General features: G+C 38.4%; 1 protein-coding gene across 1 annotated transcript in view; it reads left to right on the top strand.

Moving 5' to 3' along the window:
• The window catches only part of PPIP5K2 (diphosphoinositol pentakisphosphate kinase 2), a 466,186-nt gene that overhangs the window by 319,094 nt on the left and 128,745 nt on the right, over positions 1–18,347 (top strand). The window contains 2 exon segments of the mRNA XM_053701522.1: positions 7,294–7,467; positions 8,382–8,555. Of these exon segments, the coding sequence (XP_053557497.1) occupies positions 7,294–7,467; positions 8,382–8,555 (348 nt within the window).

Genomic DNA, 18,347 nt, shown 5'->3' on the forward strand with positions numbered 1-18,347 from the left:
ACAAAGCGCTGTATTAGCGAATCGCTGTAAAGTGAAGCTCTGTAAAGTGAGGTATACCTGTACTCCTATTATCAGTTTTCTTCGTTCTCTTGCTATCTTTATTTGAAAAAGAAGGCATCTATGCTAAGGAGCCAGACAATTTTTGGTTTAGAAGCCAGCCAATTTTTGGTTTAGGACCCTGGGCAGCACTTGTTTATTGGTGGATTAATTTATCCACCAATCAGCAAGAACAACCTAGGTTGTGAACCAAAAATGGGCCGACATCTAAACTTACATTCTTGCTTTTCAAATAAACATACCAAGAGAATGAAGAAAATTTGATAATAGGAGTAAATTAGAAATTTGCTTAAAATTGCAGACTCTATCTGAATCACAAAACAAAAAACAGGAGAGGGCATCAGTGATTTTAATATCTCCTGCCTGGCCTCGCAGGATCTTGTTTGCGGATATGGCAAAGATTCCCAATCCCCAAGAGCTCTATAAAACCTCTCGCACCTCACATGTATGATGAAGATGTGCATTCGATTTTAGATAGAGAGGAGTTTTATCAGTTTATGTTGTGGCCCGTTTTCTTCTTAGAGTACAGTGTTTGTCAGAGGGAGGTATATGGGGTATGGTTAGTGGCTCTTTTTTCACCTCATAGGAAAATTTGTCACAGACCTTCCATTATTGGTCGCAGGGACTTGTCATTTGCTTCCTCCTATGGATCTACGATGTACTCATATTCCATAACCCCTGCTGATGATATGTCTTAGTACTGGTTTGGCTTTCTACTGGTTTACAGTTGGTAAGTATCATATTTTTTATTTAAATGATACTCTATAGCCATATGGATCTCATGTTGCAGCTTCAGCAGCAATTTCATTTGCTTGATTTTACATGAGACCTCTTCAGCTTTGTATGCTTCGTCAGTGGTGCAGGGATCATACTCCACTATCTTAAGAGATTGGTGGGGGCTTTTGCTCATCCTACCTGGACTGTGATCATTACAGATGCAAGTCTTTCAGGTTGGGGAGCGGTATGGGGTCTCTGAGAGCACAAGGTCTTTGGGAGGCGAGGTTGCCAATAAATGTTCTATAACTCTGTGCAATTTTCAAGGCTCTTCAGACTTGGCCTCTGTATAAAAGGGAGTCACATCTCCTCTTCTCTTTCAATCAGACAATGTCACAGCAGTTGCTTATGTCAATCATTGGGAGGGGGGGGGGAATTCACAGTTCCCTAGCTATGAAAGAAGTGTCTCAAATTCTCTCATGGGCAGAAGTAAATTCCTGTCTAGTCTTCAGTTCATATTCCAGGAGTGAACAACTGTCATCAGTCTCTGCATTCAGGGGAAGGATCTCTTCACCATGATGTGTTCAATCAGATTGTAGTTCTGCTTCCTCCTCTGCTACTTCTTATAGTGATTTCCAAGATAAGGCTAGAGAAATCGTCAGTAATCCTCAATGCAACAGCTTGGCCTCACAGGATTTGATATGCAGATCTGATTCAGATGTAAAGTTGCCCTCCTTGGCCACTTCTTCTGGGTCCAAACCTGTCTCAAGGTCTGTTTTTAACATCCAGATCTCAAATTGCTAAGCTTGATGGCATGGCGATTGAACGATTAGTTCTTAAGCATAGTGGTTTCTCAGATTCTGTGGTTGAAACTTTAATCCAGGCTTGTAAGTCTTTATCATACGGTCTGCAAGGCTTTTATTGATGGTGTATAGATCATGATTTTTTTCTGCATTCATTGAGAATTCTTAGAATTTTGCGTTTTTTACAAGATGTTTGGATTAGGGCCTCTTTGCTAGCTCTTTGAAAGGACATATTTCTGCTCTTTCAGTTTTGTTTTATAGGAAGATTGCTAGTCTTCCTGACATTTATAGTTTTGTTCAGGCTTTGGCACAAATTAAGTCTGTGATCAAGCCAATTTCTCCTCCCTGGAGTCTTAACTTGGTGTTAAATGTTTTGCAGGCACCTCCTTTTGAGTCTATGCATAAAGTAGATATTAAGCTTCTTTCTTGGAAGGTTTTGTTCCATTTGGCTATCTCTTCTGCTAGAAGAGATTCCGAATGGACCTTCCTTATCCTATCTTTCATCAGGATAAGGCAGTCTTAAGGACTCAGTAGAGAAATTGTTGTGCCTTCTTTGTGTCCTAATCCCAAGAATGCTTCAGAGGGAGACAAACTTCTAGTTTGCTTGTTAAATTTTCTGGTTTTATGAAACAACCAGAAACTTTCTGCTTTTTCTTTATTCTCTTGGTTGAAACTTTTGATTCATAAAAATTACTTGGAGGCAGGTCAGCCTCCACAGAAACGGATTACTGCTCATTCTACTAGGTCAGTTGCCACTTCTTGGGCTTTTAAGAATGAGGCTTCAGTTGACCAAATTTGGAAGGCAGCTACTTGGTCTTCTTTGCATAGTTTTACTTAATTCTACCATTTTGTTTCTTCAGAGGCAGCCTTTTGTAGGAAGGTCCTTCAGGCAGTTGCCTCAGCTTTATTTATTTTTGCCTGATTGTTTACATTTTAAATGCATTAAAAAAACATTTTGGCATTTTGTGGGGTTGTGGATTTAGTTGTTCAGTTAAAAAAGATGTTTCTAAATCCCACCCTTTATGTTTCCTTACTTGTGGACTTCACAGCTTATGTATTTGTTCCCAGGAGTAATGGATTGTGGACTCTTACCACCTGTATGAAAGAAAACATAATTTATGCTTACCTGATCAATTTAAATTCTTTCATGGTTCTGAGAGTCCACGAGACCCCACCCTTTGTTTTTGTTGTTTTTGTTGGTTTTTTTTGTTGTTGTTTTTTTTAAAGCACATCTTTTTCCCCTGCTCCTTTTATTGCTCTTATTCTTTTTTCCTACCTCATTTTGCTTGTCTATATATTTAACTGAGGTATCTGTGAGATGGGAGGGGTTTTATAGAGCTCTTATATTTGTGAATCTTTGCCTTCTCCTAGTGGTGGGGAAGAGTTATTCCCAGGAGTAATGGATTGTGGACTCTCACCTCATTGAAATAAACTAATTTATCAGGTAAGTGTAAATTTTTTTTTTTAATTTTTTAGTTTTGCCGCAGCTATCTCATATGCCATGTATTATAAATGTAATAATGGTATATTGTGAATCTGCTGGACCTGCTAAAAAACAAAACAATATATAATTTAGCGCTGTTGGTACTCTACAAATTAAATTATAATAACTGATGATAATAAGAATTTGTTTTGACCAATCACTGACATTTGATTTACAATTGGATTTTAAATGTAAGTAGCAAAAAAGCCAATCATAAAACACGTGTATATACTCTGCACTCTTCCACATGCTCAGCAGAAGCTGGTACCTTAGATAGTGTGCATATAAAATGATTGTGTATGTTTAAGTGCATGCTCTATCTGAATAGGGAATGTTTGTTTTTGACATTACTGTCCCATTAAACGTTTAGCTATTGTTTTGGAAATGAAAAGCTTAATGTCACACGTAAATTGTTATTGCCTTTACACACACTGTACAGAGGTATCACTTTAAATAACTAATGCAAGGAATAGACCTGGTAAAGGACCATTATAGTAGAAATTTGCATTTTTTATAATAGTGGAAGTGTCTAGAACATTCCACAGATAGAAGAGAGCCCTTACATCACACAGTGAAGGCTTCTAATATGTCTCTTTGCATAAGAGCCTTTTACATACAATCTAGAATATGTGAAAACATTACACTTTCAAATTGCGAAGAGGGTAGCTTTACAACATTACCATATGACGTTCTTTGGATCATCGGGACCTTGGAAAGAGTGGTATCGGGAACCCAGACTTCCAGAACTCAACCTCTTTCCTCATAAAAGCTGCCAGCAACAAAAAAGGATGGGTGTTCTCTGCTTCAGACTGTGGTGTGCAGGGACATCAGCTGCTTTTGGCTGTCCGTTTTCTGCTGGTGGTTGTCCTATAAGTGGGTCCTGCATGTTCAAAGGCTCTTGCTGACTTGTCTCAGTGGTTTTCTGGTTCTTTTATGCGGTGGTTAGTTTCTGGCTTTTTGCAACTCTGTCTGTTATTGTTTTATAATTAAAGTCCTTGTCTTTTAAGCTGCACTTTGAAATGACCGCTATGTTTCTCCAACTAATGTTAAAGCTTAATTTCCAGTTGCACCACAATGTCTGTCTTAATAGGATAAGTAAAAAAAGGCAGTTAAATATTGCAAACAAAATTTCTTAGTTATATCCAATATATCCAGAAGTTTTGACATAATTTGCCTAGAATTGATGCAACAGTTTCTAGGTTAGCAAATATAATATTTTCTATAAAGGATGCTGGGTTTTGACTAAACCAATGGACCATAAAAAAGGGTAATTTAACATTTTTTATTGTTATCTGGGTGCTCTCTTATTAATTCTATGGAGTATTGTGCTGAATATTTTGAAGAAGAGAGTATCTCAGTCTGTTTCAATAATGTGTTTGTGCCTTTCATTTATGACTGAAGTAGTTAAAGGACTTTCAACGTTTGACTTTAACTAGAGAATTATCACTGAAATCAGGTTTAACAAACATGATTGACTAATTAATTGCAAAAAAGTAAATTGCTCCCCAGTCATGATGTATTTTGCTTGGGCAGAGATTTAGGCAACAAGGTTGCCATAAGCAAAGTCAAGAGTGGATTCTTTCTTCGTAGCTTTAGATGCTTGCCTAAATTGCACAATAATTCATACTTTCTTCCTCAGAATTGACATGAGAATGGCAGTGACATCTCACATTTGTGTGGTTATGCCAGATTATGTATTTCAAGCTCTAAATATGTGGACAAGTATCCATACATTTCTTACAGTAAAAATGATGGTAGTAACACAATGGGTGATCATTACTACTTTTAGCATACAAGGTTCGGGTGCTACTGTGGGAGACAACTATGCCCAGAGGCTATCGTCTCAACAAGTGGTTCAGTTGCCTGAAGATTTGTTACAACTTTTTGCATTTTGATTGGCTTTACTCTTCATTTAGGTTCAATGAATCTTTCTTTGGATATATAATAATCTGATGCTTCTGACAGGAGTGCATATCTTTGGCCCAGACATTTTATTTTTTCCTCTTGTTTTGCTTGCTTCTATTTTTTTCTTGTTTGGTCTCACCTTTTAAGGACACTAAGAGCCTTTGTTTAAAAACAGCCTTTATTCCTTTTTTTACACATAAATAATTTTCTGATTCATGTGTTGGCATGATGAATGTGAACGAAAACATATTTATGCTTATTATTAAATCCCCTTCCACATTCTAAGTGACAGTACATAAAGTTCCTCCATACTTGTTTGTTTCTTTCTTTGTCCTACGCCCATGTTCAAGTTTCTACTTTTTTTCTTATCTCAAATTGTGGCTTGATTTTAGTAATGCATGTCCTGCTTCATGTGCAATCACTCAGAATGAGAAAAAAAAAACATGTACAAAAATAAAATTTTTGTGGTTATGTCATGTGTCAAAATGAATATCCCATTAATAGCAGTTCTTTATAACAACAAATTATTTTACAATACAAATAAGCCTGATACAGATTTAGTAAATCAGCTTACAAATGTGAGGCAATTGCGCACTTTGCTAAAAATAATTGATCTTAAAACCTCAATAATTTTTTAATGCTCACAAAGGAAACAATAACAGTACAGACTGTGTTAGGAAAATTATGCTTATCATACCTGGTGATATATAAACCATAAAAAAAGACAGTATAACAATACAGTTTCTTATAGGGACTGGCCATCATGAAAGGCCAACCCTGGTCGCTCTTCCAAAAAAGTAAGCAAGTGAATGTTAAGTTTAATAAATAAGTGCCCGGTATCTAAAAATACTCTTAAAAACAGGGGCACTTTCATTCATTAAACTTATTCATTAAACTTTACAATGAAGCTTCTTTTTTAAAATACTTTTGATTTTTGGAAAGCAGACCAGTGATACTCCACCTGCAGCTCCTGCTGTAGTTAGTGGATCGATGACGAATCTGGCTTCCTACAGTCGTTGTGTGCCTCATGAGCTGGACGCCAAAGGGGGCACGCAATGATTGGAGGAACCCGGATTCGTCATCAATCTGCTAACTACAGCAGGAGATGCGGGCGGAGGATCGGCGGTCTGTTTTGCATTAAACAAAGCTAAGTTGTTGTTTTTTAAAAAGCTTCATTTTAAAGTTTAATGAATGAAAGTGCCCCTGTTTTTAAGAGTATTTTTAGATACCGCACTTATTCATTAAACTTTACATTCACTTTAAAATCTACATCAAAGATTACTCTGTAAAATAAAGATTGAGGCCCCCCCATATAGAATATCTTGAGATTGCAAGTAGAAATACCAGAATCCTCTCCAAAGGCGTTTTCCTTTACACCAAATCAATGGTTTCTATATACCAACTGGGACCGCTGAGTTGCCCAGTAAACTCAATCCAGACTAGCAGCAAACAAGAGTTAAACTATCAAAAGAATCATTTTTATTAAAACTGTATCATACACAATTGTGATAGTGCAGAAAGATACAAATCAATTTCTCACTTGAACTGACTGTACTATAAAGAAACGATTGCCTTGATTATTTATTAATAATTTTGTTTTAAGTTGATAGTTTAGTCAGGTTAATTCTTTGCCCTTTATTTTTGTTTAAAGGGACACTGAACTCAAATTTTTTCTTTTGTGATTCAGATAGAGCATGCAATTGTAAGCAACTTTCTAATTTACTCCTATTATCAACTTTTCTTTGTTCTCTTGCTATCTTTATTTGAAAACTAAGGCATCTAAGCTTTTAGTTCAGATCTCTGGACAGAACTTTTTTATTGGTGGATGAATTTATCCACCAATCAGCAAGAACAACCCAGGTTGTTTACCAAAAATGGGCCAGCATCTAAACTTACATTCTTGCATTTCAAATAAATAAAGATACCAAGAGAATTAAGTAAATTTGATAATAGGAGTAAAATAGAAAGTTGCTTAAAATTGCATGTTCAATCTGAATCATGAAATAAATTTTTTTTGAGTTCAGTGTCCCTTTAAGACATTTTGTAGCATTAAATTGCACAGCTTCTGGTAATGTTATACACAGCTTCTGGTAATGTTATACATGTTAAAATTGTTCACTTGTGCAGGACTGATATTTACATATAATATTTTTATTGAGGAACCAGGTAAACAGTTTTTAGAAGCTATGGAGATATTTCTGATATAAAATATGTGGAGAATAATTTGTGTCTGTGACTTGTCAGGCCCTGTTGTAAGACAAACAGGCAAAAGTTTTATATTTGGTAGAAATCTTGTTTTAAAAACAAAATGTACATTTTGTACCAATTTAGAATGAAAGTTCGAAGAAATCCGCTCAAGGCAACGATAGCGATGAAGAGGCGAATCTGTGTCGAAGAGATGAACCCGACAGAGCCATGGTGATGTTTAAGCCTCTGGTATCTGATCCTATTTATATACACAGAAAATCTCCCTTGCCCCGTTCCAGGAAGATCGGCTCTGTAGAAGTAAGGGTTTGTGTTTTGTTTTACGTTAGAGGGATGTGCCTTTCATTAGAAATAGTAACGTTCAGTCATTAGAAACGCTTTTTATGTTCCTAACTGCTCAGTTGATTCATTACATTGTTTAATCCCTTTAATGTGGCTTTAAGAGTTTCACTCAAATATTTGAACAAACAAGAATAGTGTACAAAACAAAATAAATACAATTACTGGAGCAAAGGGGAATGTAATATGTATGTAGCCTTGTTTATGTTTGAGATACATTTTTTAACTATTAGGAGCATGTAAACAATTTGTATTATTTTTTTTTAAATCAACACAAGTTTCTAGCTTTTTAATAAAACATCAGCTTAGCCATGCCATTTTATTAGTGTTTTTTTGATATTTGCAAAGCTTGGACATAAGAAGTAAAAGGATTTACTATGTCCTTTAAAACTCGTTACTTCATTGTAATAATTGGAATGTTTGAATTTGTTACCTCATGAAAGGAATACAAGTACCATCTGACTAAAGGTGTAATGCTGTTACTCTATCATCCGTAGCTAAATCAGACATGGATGTGCCTAATTACATTACAGTAAAATGGTAGTAACATTGCCATTGCACATTGCAAACCATTCCTCTCCTCATAGCTTCTAAATATGAGATCTTGCATCACTAACTTGTTTATTGATACATTAATATACTGCTCCTAAGATTTCCTGATAGTACCTTTTTTTAATAAAAGCTTTTAATTGGCCATTTGGACTGTAAACATAATTCACATACAAGAATTCTTAGCCATTTGCTACCTACTTTGCCACACATTAAAGGCTTCAAATCCGTTTTCCTTCTCTTGTCTATATGGACATTTATTTTGTCATTTAGCTGTGTATCTAACTTTGCATGCTTTGCTGTTTTTGCCCCTTTCTCACTTCTAGGAAGAGACCCCCCTGAGTGTGTCTAGCCCAGAGTGTATCGGTACCTGGATGCATTACACCGGTGCTGTGGGTTCTGGGCGTCGAAGACGCAGATCAGGGGATCAAATCACTTCTTCCCCAGTGTCCCCTAAATCATTGGCTTTCACATCCAGTATTTTTGGCTCATGGCAACAGGTTTTTAAATTTTTCTTCACTAAAACCTTTATTTGTTACACAAACTGACCACCAAATACAGTTTTAAAGGACATCTAGCCATCTTTTTAACAGTTTAACATTGCAAAATATAAAGTAATAAACATTCATTTTTAGTTGTTTTTTATTTTTACATTATTTGTGACAATTAAATGGCAGTTATGTAACTGCATAGCATTTAGTCAACCTTCTTAAAGGGACAGACAACTCCAAAATGTTTCCCTTTATTACCCATTCCCCGGTTTTACACAGCCAATATGGTTATGTTAATATACTTTTAACCTCTGTGATTGCCTTGTTTCTAAGCCTATTCTTACAGCCCCCTTATCACATGACTTTTTATTTCTTATCTATTGAGTTGCATTTTAGCCAGTTAGTGCTGTGTCAGCCACAACTCCACGGGAGTGAGCACAATGTTATCTATATGGCCCACATGGATTAACAATCTCTTGTTGTGAAAAGCTAATAAAAAGCATGTGATAAGAGGCTGTCTGTAGTGGCTTAGAAACAGGCAGAAATGTAGAGGTTTAGAAGTTATAAAGTATATTAATATAAAAATGTTGGTTGTGCAAAGCTGGGGAATTGGTAGTAAAGGCGTTATCTATCTATTGAAACAATAAAAGGTTGGTGTTGACTGTCCCTTTAAGTAGAATACATGCAAAGTTGCAACAGATCTGACTCCTCACCTTCTATAGCATCTCACACCATTATGCTCTATTGCATTTGATGCATGAAAACGTGAAATCATACATCTGACCTTTTTTTATTTGAAATTCTTGTTTTACAAGGGATTAATTAAAGGTATACTAAACCCAATATTTATCTTTCATGATTCTGATAGAGCATGTCAATTTAAGCAACTTTCTAATTTACTCCTATTATCAATTATTTTTTGTTCTCTTGCTATCTTTATTTGAAAAAGCAGGACTCTAAGCTCAGGAGCCGGTCCATTTTTGGTTAAGCACTTGGGTTGTGTTTGCTGATTGGCTAAATGTACCCACCAATCAGCAAGTGCTATCCAGGGTTCTGAATCAAAATGGGACAGCTCATAAGCTTAGATTCCTGCTTTTTCAAATAAAGATAGCAAGAAAACAAAGAAAAATTGATAATAGGAGTAAATTAGAAAGTTGCTTAAAATTGCATGCTCTATCTGAATCATGAAAGAAAAAATGTGGGTTTAGTGTCCCTTTAAACCCTCTTTAACAAGTTGTATCTGGTTCTCTTATCTCCAAGCTGAATTACCCAGCAAACTTCACACAACAGCAATAGTGTCTGTTTAGTGTACAGAGGGTAAAAAAGATTCTAATTGTTTTGCCATGACTGCACTTCAGGTAGTTTAACCTGATCAGCATTTTGATGTTAAAGGGACATACAACCCAAAAGGTTTCTTTCATGATTCAGATAGAACATACAATTTTAAGCAACTTTCCAATGTACTTCTATTTTCAAATAGTCTTTGTTTTTCTCTTGTTAAGTGTATCCAGTCCATGGATCATCCATTACTTGTGGGATATTCTCCTTCCCAACAGGAAGTTGCAAGAGGATCACCCACAGCAGAGCTGCTATATAGCTCCTCCCCTCACTGCCATATCCAGTCATTCTCTTGCAACTCTCAACTAAGATGGAGGTCGTAAGAGGACTGTGGTGTTTTATACTTAGTTTATTTCTTCAATCAAAAGTTTGTTATTTTTAAATGGTACCGGAGTGTACTGTTTATCTCAGGCAGTATTTAGAAGAAGAATCTGCCTGCGTTTTCTATGATCTTAGCAGAAGTAACTAAGATCCTTTGCTGTTCTAACATATTCTGAGGAGTGAGGTAACTTCAGAGGGGGAATAGCGTGCAGGTTTTCCTGCAATAAGGTATGTGCAGTTAAAATATTTTTCTAGGGATGGAATTTGCTAGAAAATGCTGCTGATACCGAAGTAATGTAAGTAAAGCCTTAAATGCAGTGATAGCAACTGGTATCAGGCTTATTAATAGAGATACATACTCTTATAAAAGTGTATTTTAAAACATTTGCTGGCATGTTTAATCGTTTTTTACATATGTTTGGTGATAAAACTTATTGGGGCCTAGTTTTTTCCACATGGCTGGCTTGAATTTTGCCTAGAAACAGTTCCCTGAGGCTTCCCACTGTTGTAATATGAGTGGGAGGGGCCTATTTTGGCATTTTTTTGCACAGCAAAAATTACAGACACAGACATCCAGCTTCTTCCTGCATGACCCAGGACGTCTCTGAAGGGCTCAAAAGGTTTCAAAAGTCGTATTGAGGGAGGTAAAAAGCCACAGTAGAGCTGTGGCAGTTGTGACTGTTTAAAAAACGTTTTTGTCATTTGTTATTCCGTTTTTGGTATTAAGGGGTTAATCATCCATTTGCAAGTGGGTGCAATGCTCTGCTAACTTATTACATACACTGTAAAAATTTCGTTAGTGTAACTGCATTTTTTCACTGTTATTTCAAAATTTGGGAAAATTTGTGTTTCTTAAAGGCGCAGTAACGTTTTTTATATTGCTTGTAAACTTGTTTTAAAGTGTTTTCCAAGCTTGCTAGTCTCATTGCTAGTCTGTTTAAACATGTCTGACACAGAGGAACCTACTTGTTCATTATGTTTGAAAGCCATGGTGGAGCCCCATAGGAGAATGTGTACTAAATGTATTGATTTCACCTTAAACAGTAAAGATCAGTCTTTATCTATAAAAGAATTATCACCAGAGGGTTCTGTCGAGGGGGAAGTTATGCTGACTAACTCTCCCCACGTGTCAGACCCTTCGCCTCTCGCTCAGGGGACGCACACTAATATGGCGCCAATTACATCAGGGACGCCCATAGCGATTACCTTGCAGGACATGGCTGCAATCATGAATAATACCCTGTCAGAGGTATTATCTAGATTGCCTGAATTAAGAGGCAAGCGCGATAGCTCTGGGGTTAGGAGAGATACAGAGCGCGCAAATGCTGTTAGAGCCATGTCTGATACTGCGTCACAATATGCAGAACATGAGGACGGAGAGCTTCAGTCTGGGGGTGACATCTCTGACTCGGGGAAACCTGATTCAGAGATTTCTAATTTTAAATTTAAGCTTGAGAACCTCCGTGTATTGCTTGGGGAGGTATTAGCTGCTCTGAATGACTGTAACACAGTTGCAATTCCAGAGAAATTGTGTAGGCTGGATAGATACTATGCGGTGCCGGTGTGTACTGACGTTTTTCCTATACCTAAAAGGCTTACAGAAATTATTAGCAAGGAGTGGGATAGACCCAGTGTGCCCTTTTCCCCACCTCCTATATTTAGAAAAATGTTTCCAATAGACGCCACTACACGGGAATTATGGCAGACGGTCCCTAAGGTGGAGGGAGCAGTTTCTACTTTATCAAAGCTTACCACTATCCCGGTTGAGGACAGTTGTGCTTTTTCAGATCCAATGGATAAAAAATTGGAGGGTTACCTTAAGAAAATGTTTATTCAACAAGGTTTTATTTTACAGCCCCTTGCATGCATTGCGCCTGTCACTGCTGTGGCGGCATTCTGGTTTGATGCCCTGGAAGAGACCATCCAGACAGCTCCATTGAATGAAATTGACAAGCTTAGAACGCTTAAGCTAGCTAACTCATTTGTTTCTGATGCCATTGTTCATTTGACTAAACGAACGGCTAAGAATTCCGGATTCGCCATCCAGGCGCGTAGGGCGCTATGGCTTAAATCCTGGTCAGCTGACGTGACTTCAAAGTCTAAATTACTCAACATTCCTTTCAAAGGGCAGACCTTATTCGGGCCTGGCTTGAAGGAAATTATTGCTGACATTACTGGAGGCAAGGGTCATACCCTTCCTCAGGACAGGGCCAAATCAAAGGCCAAACAGCCTAATTTTCGTGCCTTTCGAAATTTCAAGGCAGGAGCAGCATCAACTTCCTCCGCTTCAAAACAAGAGCGAACTGTTGCTCATTCCAGACAGGCCTGGAAACCTAACCAGTCCTGGAACAAGGGCAAGCAGGCCAGAAAGCCTGCTGCTGCCCCCAAGACAGCATGAAGGAACGGCCCCCTATCCGGAAACGGATCTAGTGGGGGGCAGACTTTCTCTCTTCGCCCAGGCGTGGGCAAGAGATATTCAGGATCCCTGGGCGTTGGAGATCATATCTCAGGGATATCTTCTGGACTTCAAAGCTTCTCCTCCACAAGGGAGATTTTATCTTTCAAGGTTATCAGCAAACCAGATAAAGAAAGAGGCATTCCTAAGCTGTGTGCAAGACCTCCTAGTAACGGGAGTGATCCATCCAGTTCCGCGGACGGAACAGGCACAGGGATTTTATTCAAATCTGTTTGTGGTTCCCAAGAAAGAGGGAACCTTCAGACCAATCTTGGATCTAAATATCTTAAACAAATTCCTCAGAGTTCCATCATTCAAAATGGAAACTATTCGGACCATCCTACCCATGATCCAAGAGGGTCAGTACATGACCACAGTGGACTTAAAGGATGCCTACCTTCACATACCGATTCACAAAGATCATCATCGGTTCCTAAGGTTTGCCTTTCTAGACAGGCATTACCAATTTGTAGCTCTTCCCTTCGGGTTGGCCACTGCCCCGAGAATTTTTACAAAGGTTCTGGGCTCACTTCTGGCGGTTCTAAGACCGCGAGGCATAGCGGTGGCTCCGTATCTAGACGACATCCTGATACAGGCGTCAAGCTTTCAAATTGCCAAGTCTCATACAGAGATAGTTCTGGCATTTCTGAGGTCACATGGGTGGAAAGTGAATGTGGAAAAGAGTTCTCTATCACCACTCACAAGAGTCTCCTTCCTAGGGACTCTTATAGATTCTGTAGAGATGAAAATTTACCTGACGGAGTCCAGGTTATCAAAACTTCTATATGCTTGCCGTGTCCTTCATTCCATTTCACGCCCGTCAGTGGCTCAGTGCATGGAAGTAATCGGCTTAATGGTAGCGGAAATGGACATAGTGCCATTTGCGCGTCTGCATCTCAGACCGCTGCAATTATGCATGCTAAGTCAGTGGAATGGGGATTACTCAGATTTGTCCCCTCTACTAAATCTGGATCAAGAGACCAGAGATTCTCTTCTCTGGTGGCTTTCTCGGGTCCATCTGTCCAAGGGTATGACCTTTCGCAGACCAGATTGGATGATTGTAACAACAGATGCCAGCCTTCTAGGTTGGGGCACAGTCTGGAACTCCCTGAAGGCTCAGGGATCGTGGACTCAGGAGGAGAAACTCCCAATAAATATTCTGGAGTTAAAGGGCCACTGTAAGTAAATATTTTCTATGCCTGTTACTAACTAACTACCCCAAATACGCTTTTTATCAATAGCATTTCATTAACATATCTCTACCGTATATCAGAAATCTTGTCTGCAAATTTAATTGTTTTCCAAACCCACTCCGTGGGTATCCTTTGCTCTGTACCAATCCGTTTACAATACCTAGGTTTCAAAATGGCGCTTTAAACACAAAGTTATTGGTTTAAGTATTTTGAACATGCAGTGCTGAAAATAGTGGGCAGGATAACGTGACATCATCAGCGAATAAAAGATATAACTTTTAGAACGTTATGAAACTTCGTTTTGGAAAAAATATAGGTCAGTAGGTTTTAATTAATGTGTATTAACTTTAATATGTTAGTTGTTTAGCTTAAAAATTATAACAGAAAGTAATCCTTTAATATTCAATGCTCTTCTAGCTTGGCCTCAGTTAGCAACACTGAGGTTCATCAGATTTCAGTCGGACAACATCACGACTGTGCCTTACATCAACCATCAAGGGGGAACCAGGAGTTCCCTAGCGATGTTAGAAGTCTCAAAGATAATTCGCTGGGCAGAGTCTCACTCTTGCCACCTGTCAGCGATCCACATCCCAGGCGTAGAGAACTGGGAGGCGGATTTTCTAAGTCGTCAGACTTTTCATCCGGGGGAGTGGGAACTCCATCCGGAGGTGTTTGCTCAACTGGTCCATCGTTGGGGCAAACCAGAACTGGATCTCATGGCGTCTCGCCAGAACGCCAAGCTTCCTTGTTACGGATCCAGGTCCAGGGACCCGGGAGCAACGCTGATAGATGCTCTAGCAGCTCCTTGGTTCTTCAACCTGGCCTATGTGTTTCCACCGTTTACTCTGCTCCCTCGACTGATTGCCAAAATCAAACAGGAGAGAGCATGGGTGATTCTGATAGCGCCTGCGTGGCCACGCAGGACCTGGTATGCAGACCTAGTGGACATGTCATCTCTTCCACCATGGACTCTGCCTCTGAGGCAGGACCTTCTAATACAAGGTCCTTTCAATCATCCAAATCTAATTTCTCTGAGATTGACTGCATGGAGATTGAACGCTTGATTCTATCAAGGCGTGGCTTCTCCGAGTCAGTCATTGATACCTTAATACAGGCTCGGAAGCCTGTCACCAGGAAAATCTGCCATAAGATATGGCGTAAATATCTTTATTGGTGTGAATCCAAGAGTTACTCATGGAGTAAGGTTAGGATTCCTAGGATATTGTCCTTTCTCCAAGAGGATTTGGACAAAGGCTTATCAGCTAGTTCTTTAAAAGGACAGATCTCTGCTCTGTCTATTCTTTTGCACAAGCGTCTGGCAGAAGTTCCAGACGTCCAGGCATTTTTTCAGGCTTTGGTTAGGATTAAGCCTGTGTTTAAAACTGTTGCTCCCCCGTGGAGCTTAAACTTGGTTCTTAAAGTTCTTCAGGGAGTTCCGTTTGAACCCCTTCATTCCATTGATATTAAACTTTTATATTGGAAAGTTCTGTTTTTGATGGCTATTTCCTCGGCTCGAAGAGTCTCTGAGTTATCTGCCTTACATTGTGATTCTCCTTATCTGATTTTTCATTCAGACAAGGTAGTTCTGCTTACCAAACCTGGGTTTTTACCTAAGGTGGTTTCTAACAGGAATATCAATCAAGAGATTGTTGTTCCATCATTGTGTCCTAATCCGTCTTCAAAGAAGGAACGTCTTTTGCATAATCTGGACGTAGTCCGCACCTTGAAGTTTTACTTACAGGCTACTAAAGATTTTCGTCAAACATCTGCCCTGTTTGTCGTTTACTCTGGACAGAGGAGAGGTCAAAAAGCTTCGGCAACCTCTCTCTCCTTTTGGCTTCGGAGCATAATACGCTTAGCCTATGAGACTGCTGGACAGCAGCCCCCTGAAAGGATTACAGCTCATTCTACTAGAGCTGTGGCTTCCACCTGGGCCTTTAAAAATGAGGCCTCTGTTGAACAGATTTGCAAGGCTGCGACTTGGTCTTCACTTCATACTTTTTCCAAATTTTACAAATTTGACACTTTTGCTTCTTCGGAGGCTGTTTTTGGGAGAAAGGTTCTACAGGCAGTGGTTCCTTCCGTTTAAGTTCCTGCCTTGTCCCTCCCATCATCCGTGTACTTTAGCTTTGGTATTGGTATCCCACAAGTAATGGATGATCCGTGGACTGGATACACTTAACAAGAGAAAACATAATTTATGCTTACCTGATAAATTTATTTCTCTTGTAGTGTATCCAGTCCACTGCCCGCCCTGTCCTTTTAAGGCAGGTCTAAATTTTAATTAAACTACAGTCACCACTGCACCCTATGGTTTCTCCTTTCTCGTCTTGTTTCGGTCGAATGACTGGATATGGCAGTGAGGGGAGGAGCTATATAGCAGCTCTGCTGTGGGTGATCCTCTTGCAACTTCCTGTTGGGAAGGAGAATATCCCACAAGTAATGGATGATCCGTGGACTGGATACACTACAAGAGAAATAAATTTATCAGGTAAGCATAAATTATGTTTTTGTCATCCTTTGTTGAAAAGCATAAAGGTAAGTTCAGGCGTGTGCACGTGTCCGCAGCAGTTTTGCAATAATGTTATACATTAGCAAGAGCTCTAGATGGCAGCACTAGTTCCTGTCATGTAGTGCTCCAGACATGTGCACACTACCTATCCAGATACCTCTTCAACAAAGGATAACATGAGAACAAAGGAAATTTGAAATTAGAAGTAAACTGGAAACTTTTGGATTCTCTATCTGAAAAATGAAAGAAAAAAACTTGGGTTTCATGTCCCTTTAACCCCTCTGAAGTTCAGTCGTACAGACAGAAATCTATCATGATTCTTACCTTCCACTGGATATCGAAAAATTCTTTGGAGTGTCACTACCTTGACACGTCCTGGGAAGCCTTTAGGGTTAGATTACAAGTAGAGTGCAAATTAGTGCTCCTGCTTGCTCCACTAGACGGAGGCTTTTTGCGAGCACCGGGTTGCACTCGTATTACAAGTTGAAAGTTTGCGTGCAAGCGTAAACCCAACCTGCGCAAAACAATTATCACGACCACATAAACTTAGAAGTTAACAGAGAGCAAAATTTTTTTTAAAAAAATACACTCATACTCGATGAGGTTACCTTGCAGGAAATTTGAGTGTTTGCAGAGATTTGCAGTGGAGTAGCTTTCTATATATATCTATACCTATATATCTATTCCTATAGATATATAGGTATAGATATGTATTTTGCATGAACAGTATCAGATATGTAAAGATATATATATATATATATATATATATATATATATATATAAATACATACATACATACATACATATATAACATAATTTATGTAAGAACTTACCTGATAAATTCATTTCTTTCATATTAGCAAGAGTCCATGAGCTAGTGACGTATGGGATATACATTCCTACCGAGAGGGGCAAAGTTTCCCAAACCTTAAAATGCCTATAAATACACCCCTCACCACACCCACAATTCAGTTTAACGAATAGCCAAGAAGTGGGGTGATAAGAAGGAGCGAAAGCATAAAAAAATAAGGAATTGGAATAATTGTGCTTTATACAAAAAATCATAACCACCACAAAAAAGGGTGGGCCTCATGTACTCTTGCTAATATGAAAGAAATGAATTTATCAGGTAAGTTCTTACATAAATTATGTTTTCTTTCATGTAATTAGCAAGAGTCCATGAGCTAGTGACGTATGGGATAATAAATACCCAAGATGTGGAACTTCCACGCAAGAGCCACTAGAGACGGAGGGAAAAATAAAGACAGCCAATTCCGCTGAAAAATAAATCCACTACCCAAATCAAAAAAGTTTCAATTTTTATAATGAAAAAAACTGAAATTATAAGCAGAAGAATCAAACTGAAACAGCTGCCTAGAGTACCATTCTACCAAAACTGCTTCTAAAGAAGAGAAAACATCAAAATGGTAGAATTTAGTAAAAATATGCAAAGAAGACCAAGTCATTGCTTTGCAAATCTGATCAACAGAAGCTTCATTCTTAAAAGCCCAGAAAGTGGAAACTTACCTAGTAGAATGAGCCGTAATCCACTGAGGCGGGAATCAACTCGACTCTGAATAAGCATGATGAATCAAAAAGTTTAACCAAGATGCCAAAGAAATGGCAGAAGCCTTTTGACCTTCCTAAAACCAGAAAAGATAACAAATAGACTAGAAGTCTGTGTGAAATCTGAATAGCTTCAACATAGGATTTCAAAACTCTTACCATATCCAAAGAATGTAAGAATCTCACCAAAGAAGCCTTAGGAAAAAACAATAATTCCTCCCTAATGTTGTTAGAAATCACAACTTTAGGTAAGAATTGAAATGAGGATAGCAAAAAACACTGTATCCTGATGAAAAAAATCAGAAAAAGGAGACTCACAAGAAAGAACAGATAATTCAAAAACTGTTCTAGCTGAAGAGATGTCTAAAAAGAACAATACTTTCCATGAAAGTAAATAATGTCTAGAGAAAGCATAT

This window comes from Bombina bombina, chromosome 2, assembly GCF_027579735.1.
Source record: "Bombina bombina isolate aBomBom1 chromosome 2, aBomBom1.pri, whole genome shotgun sequence".
Taxonomy (NCBI): Eukaryota; Metazoa; Chordata; class Amphibia; order Anura; family Bombinatoridae; genus Bombina; species Bombina bombina.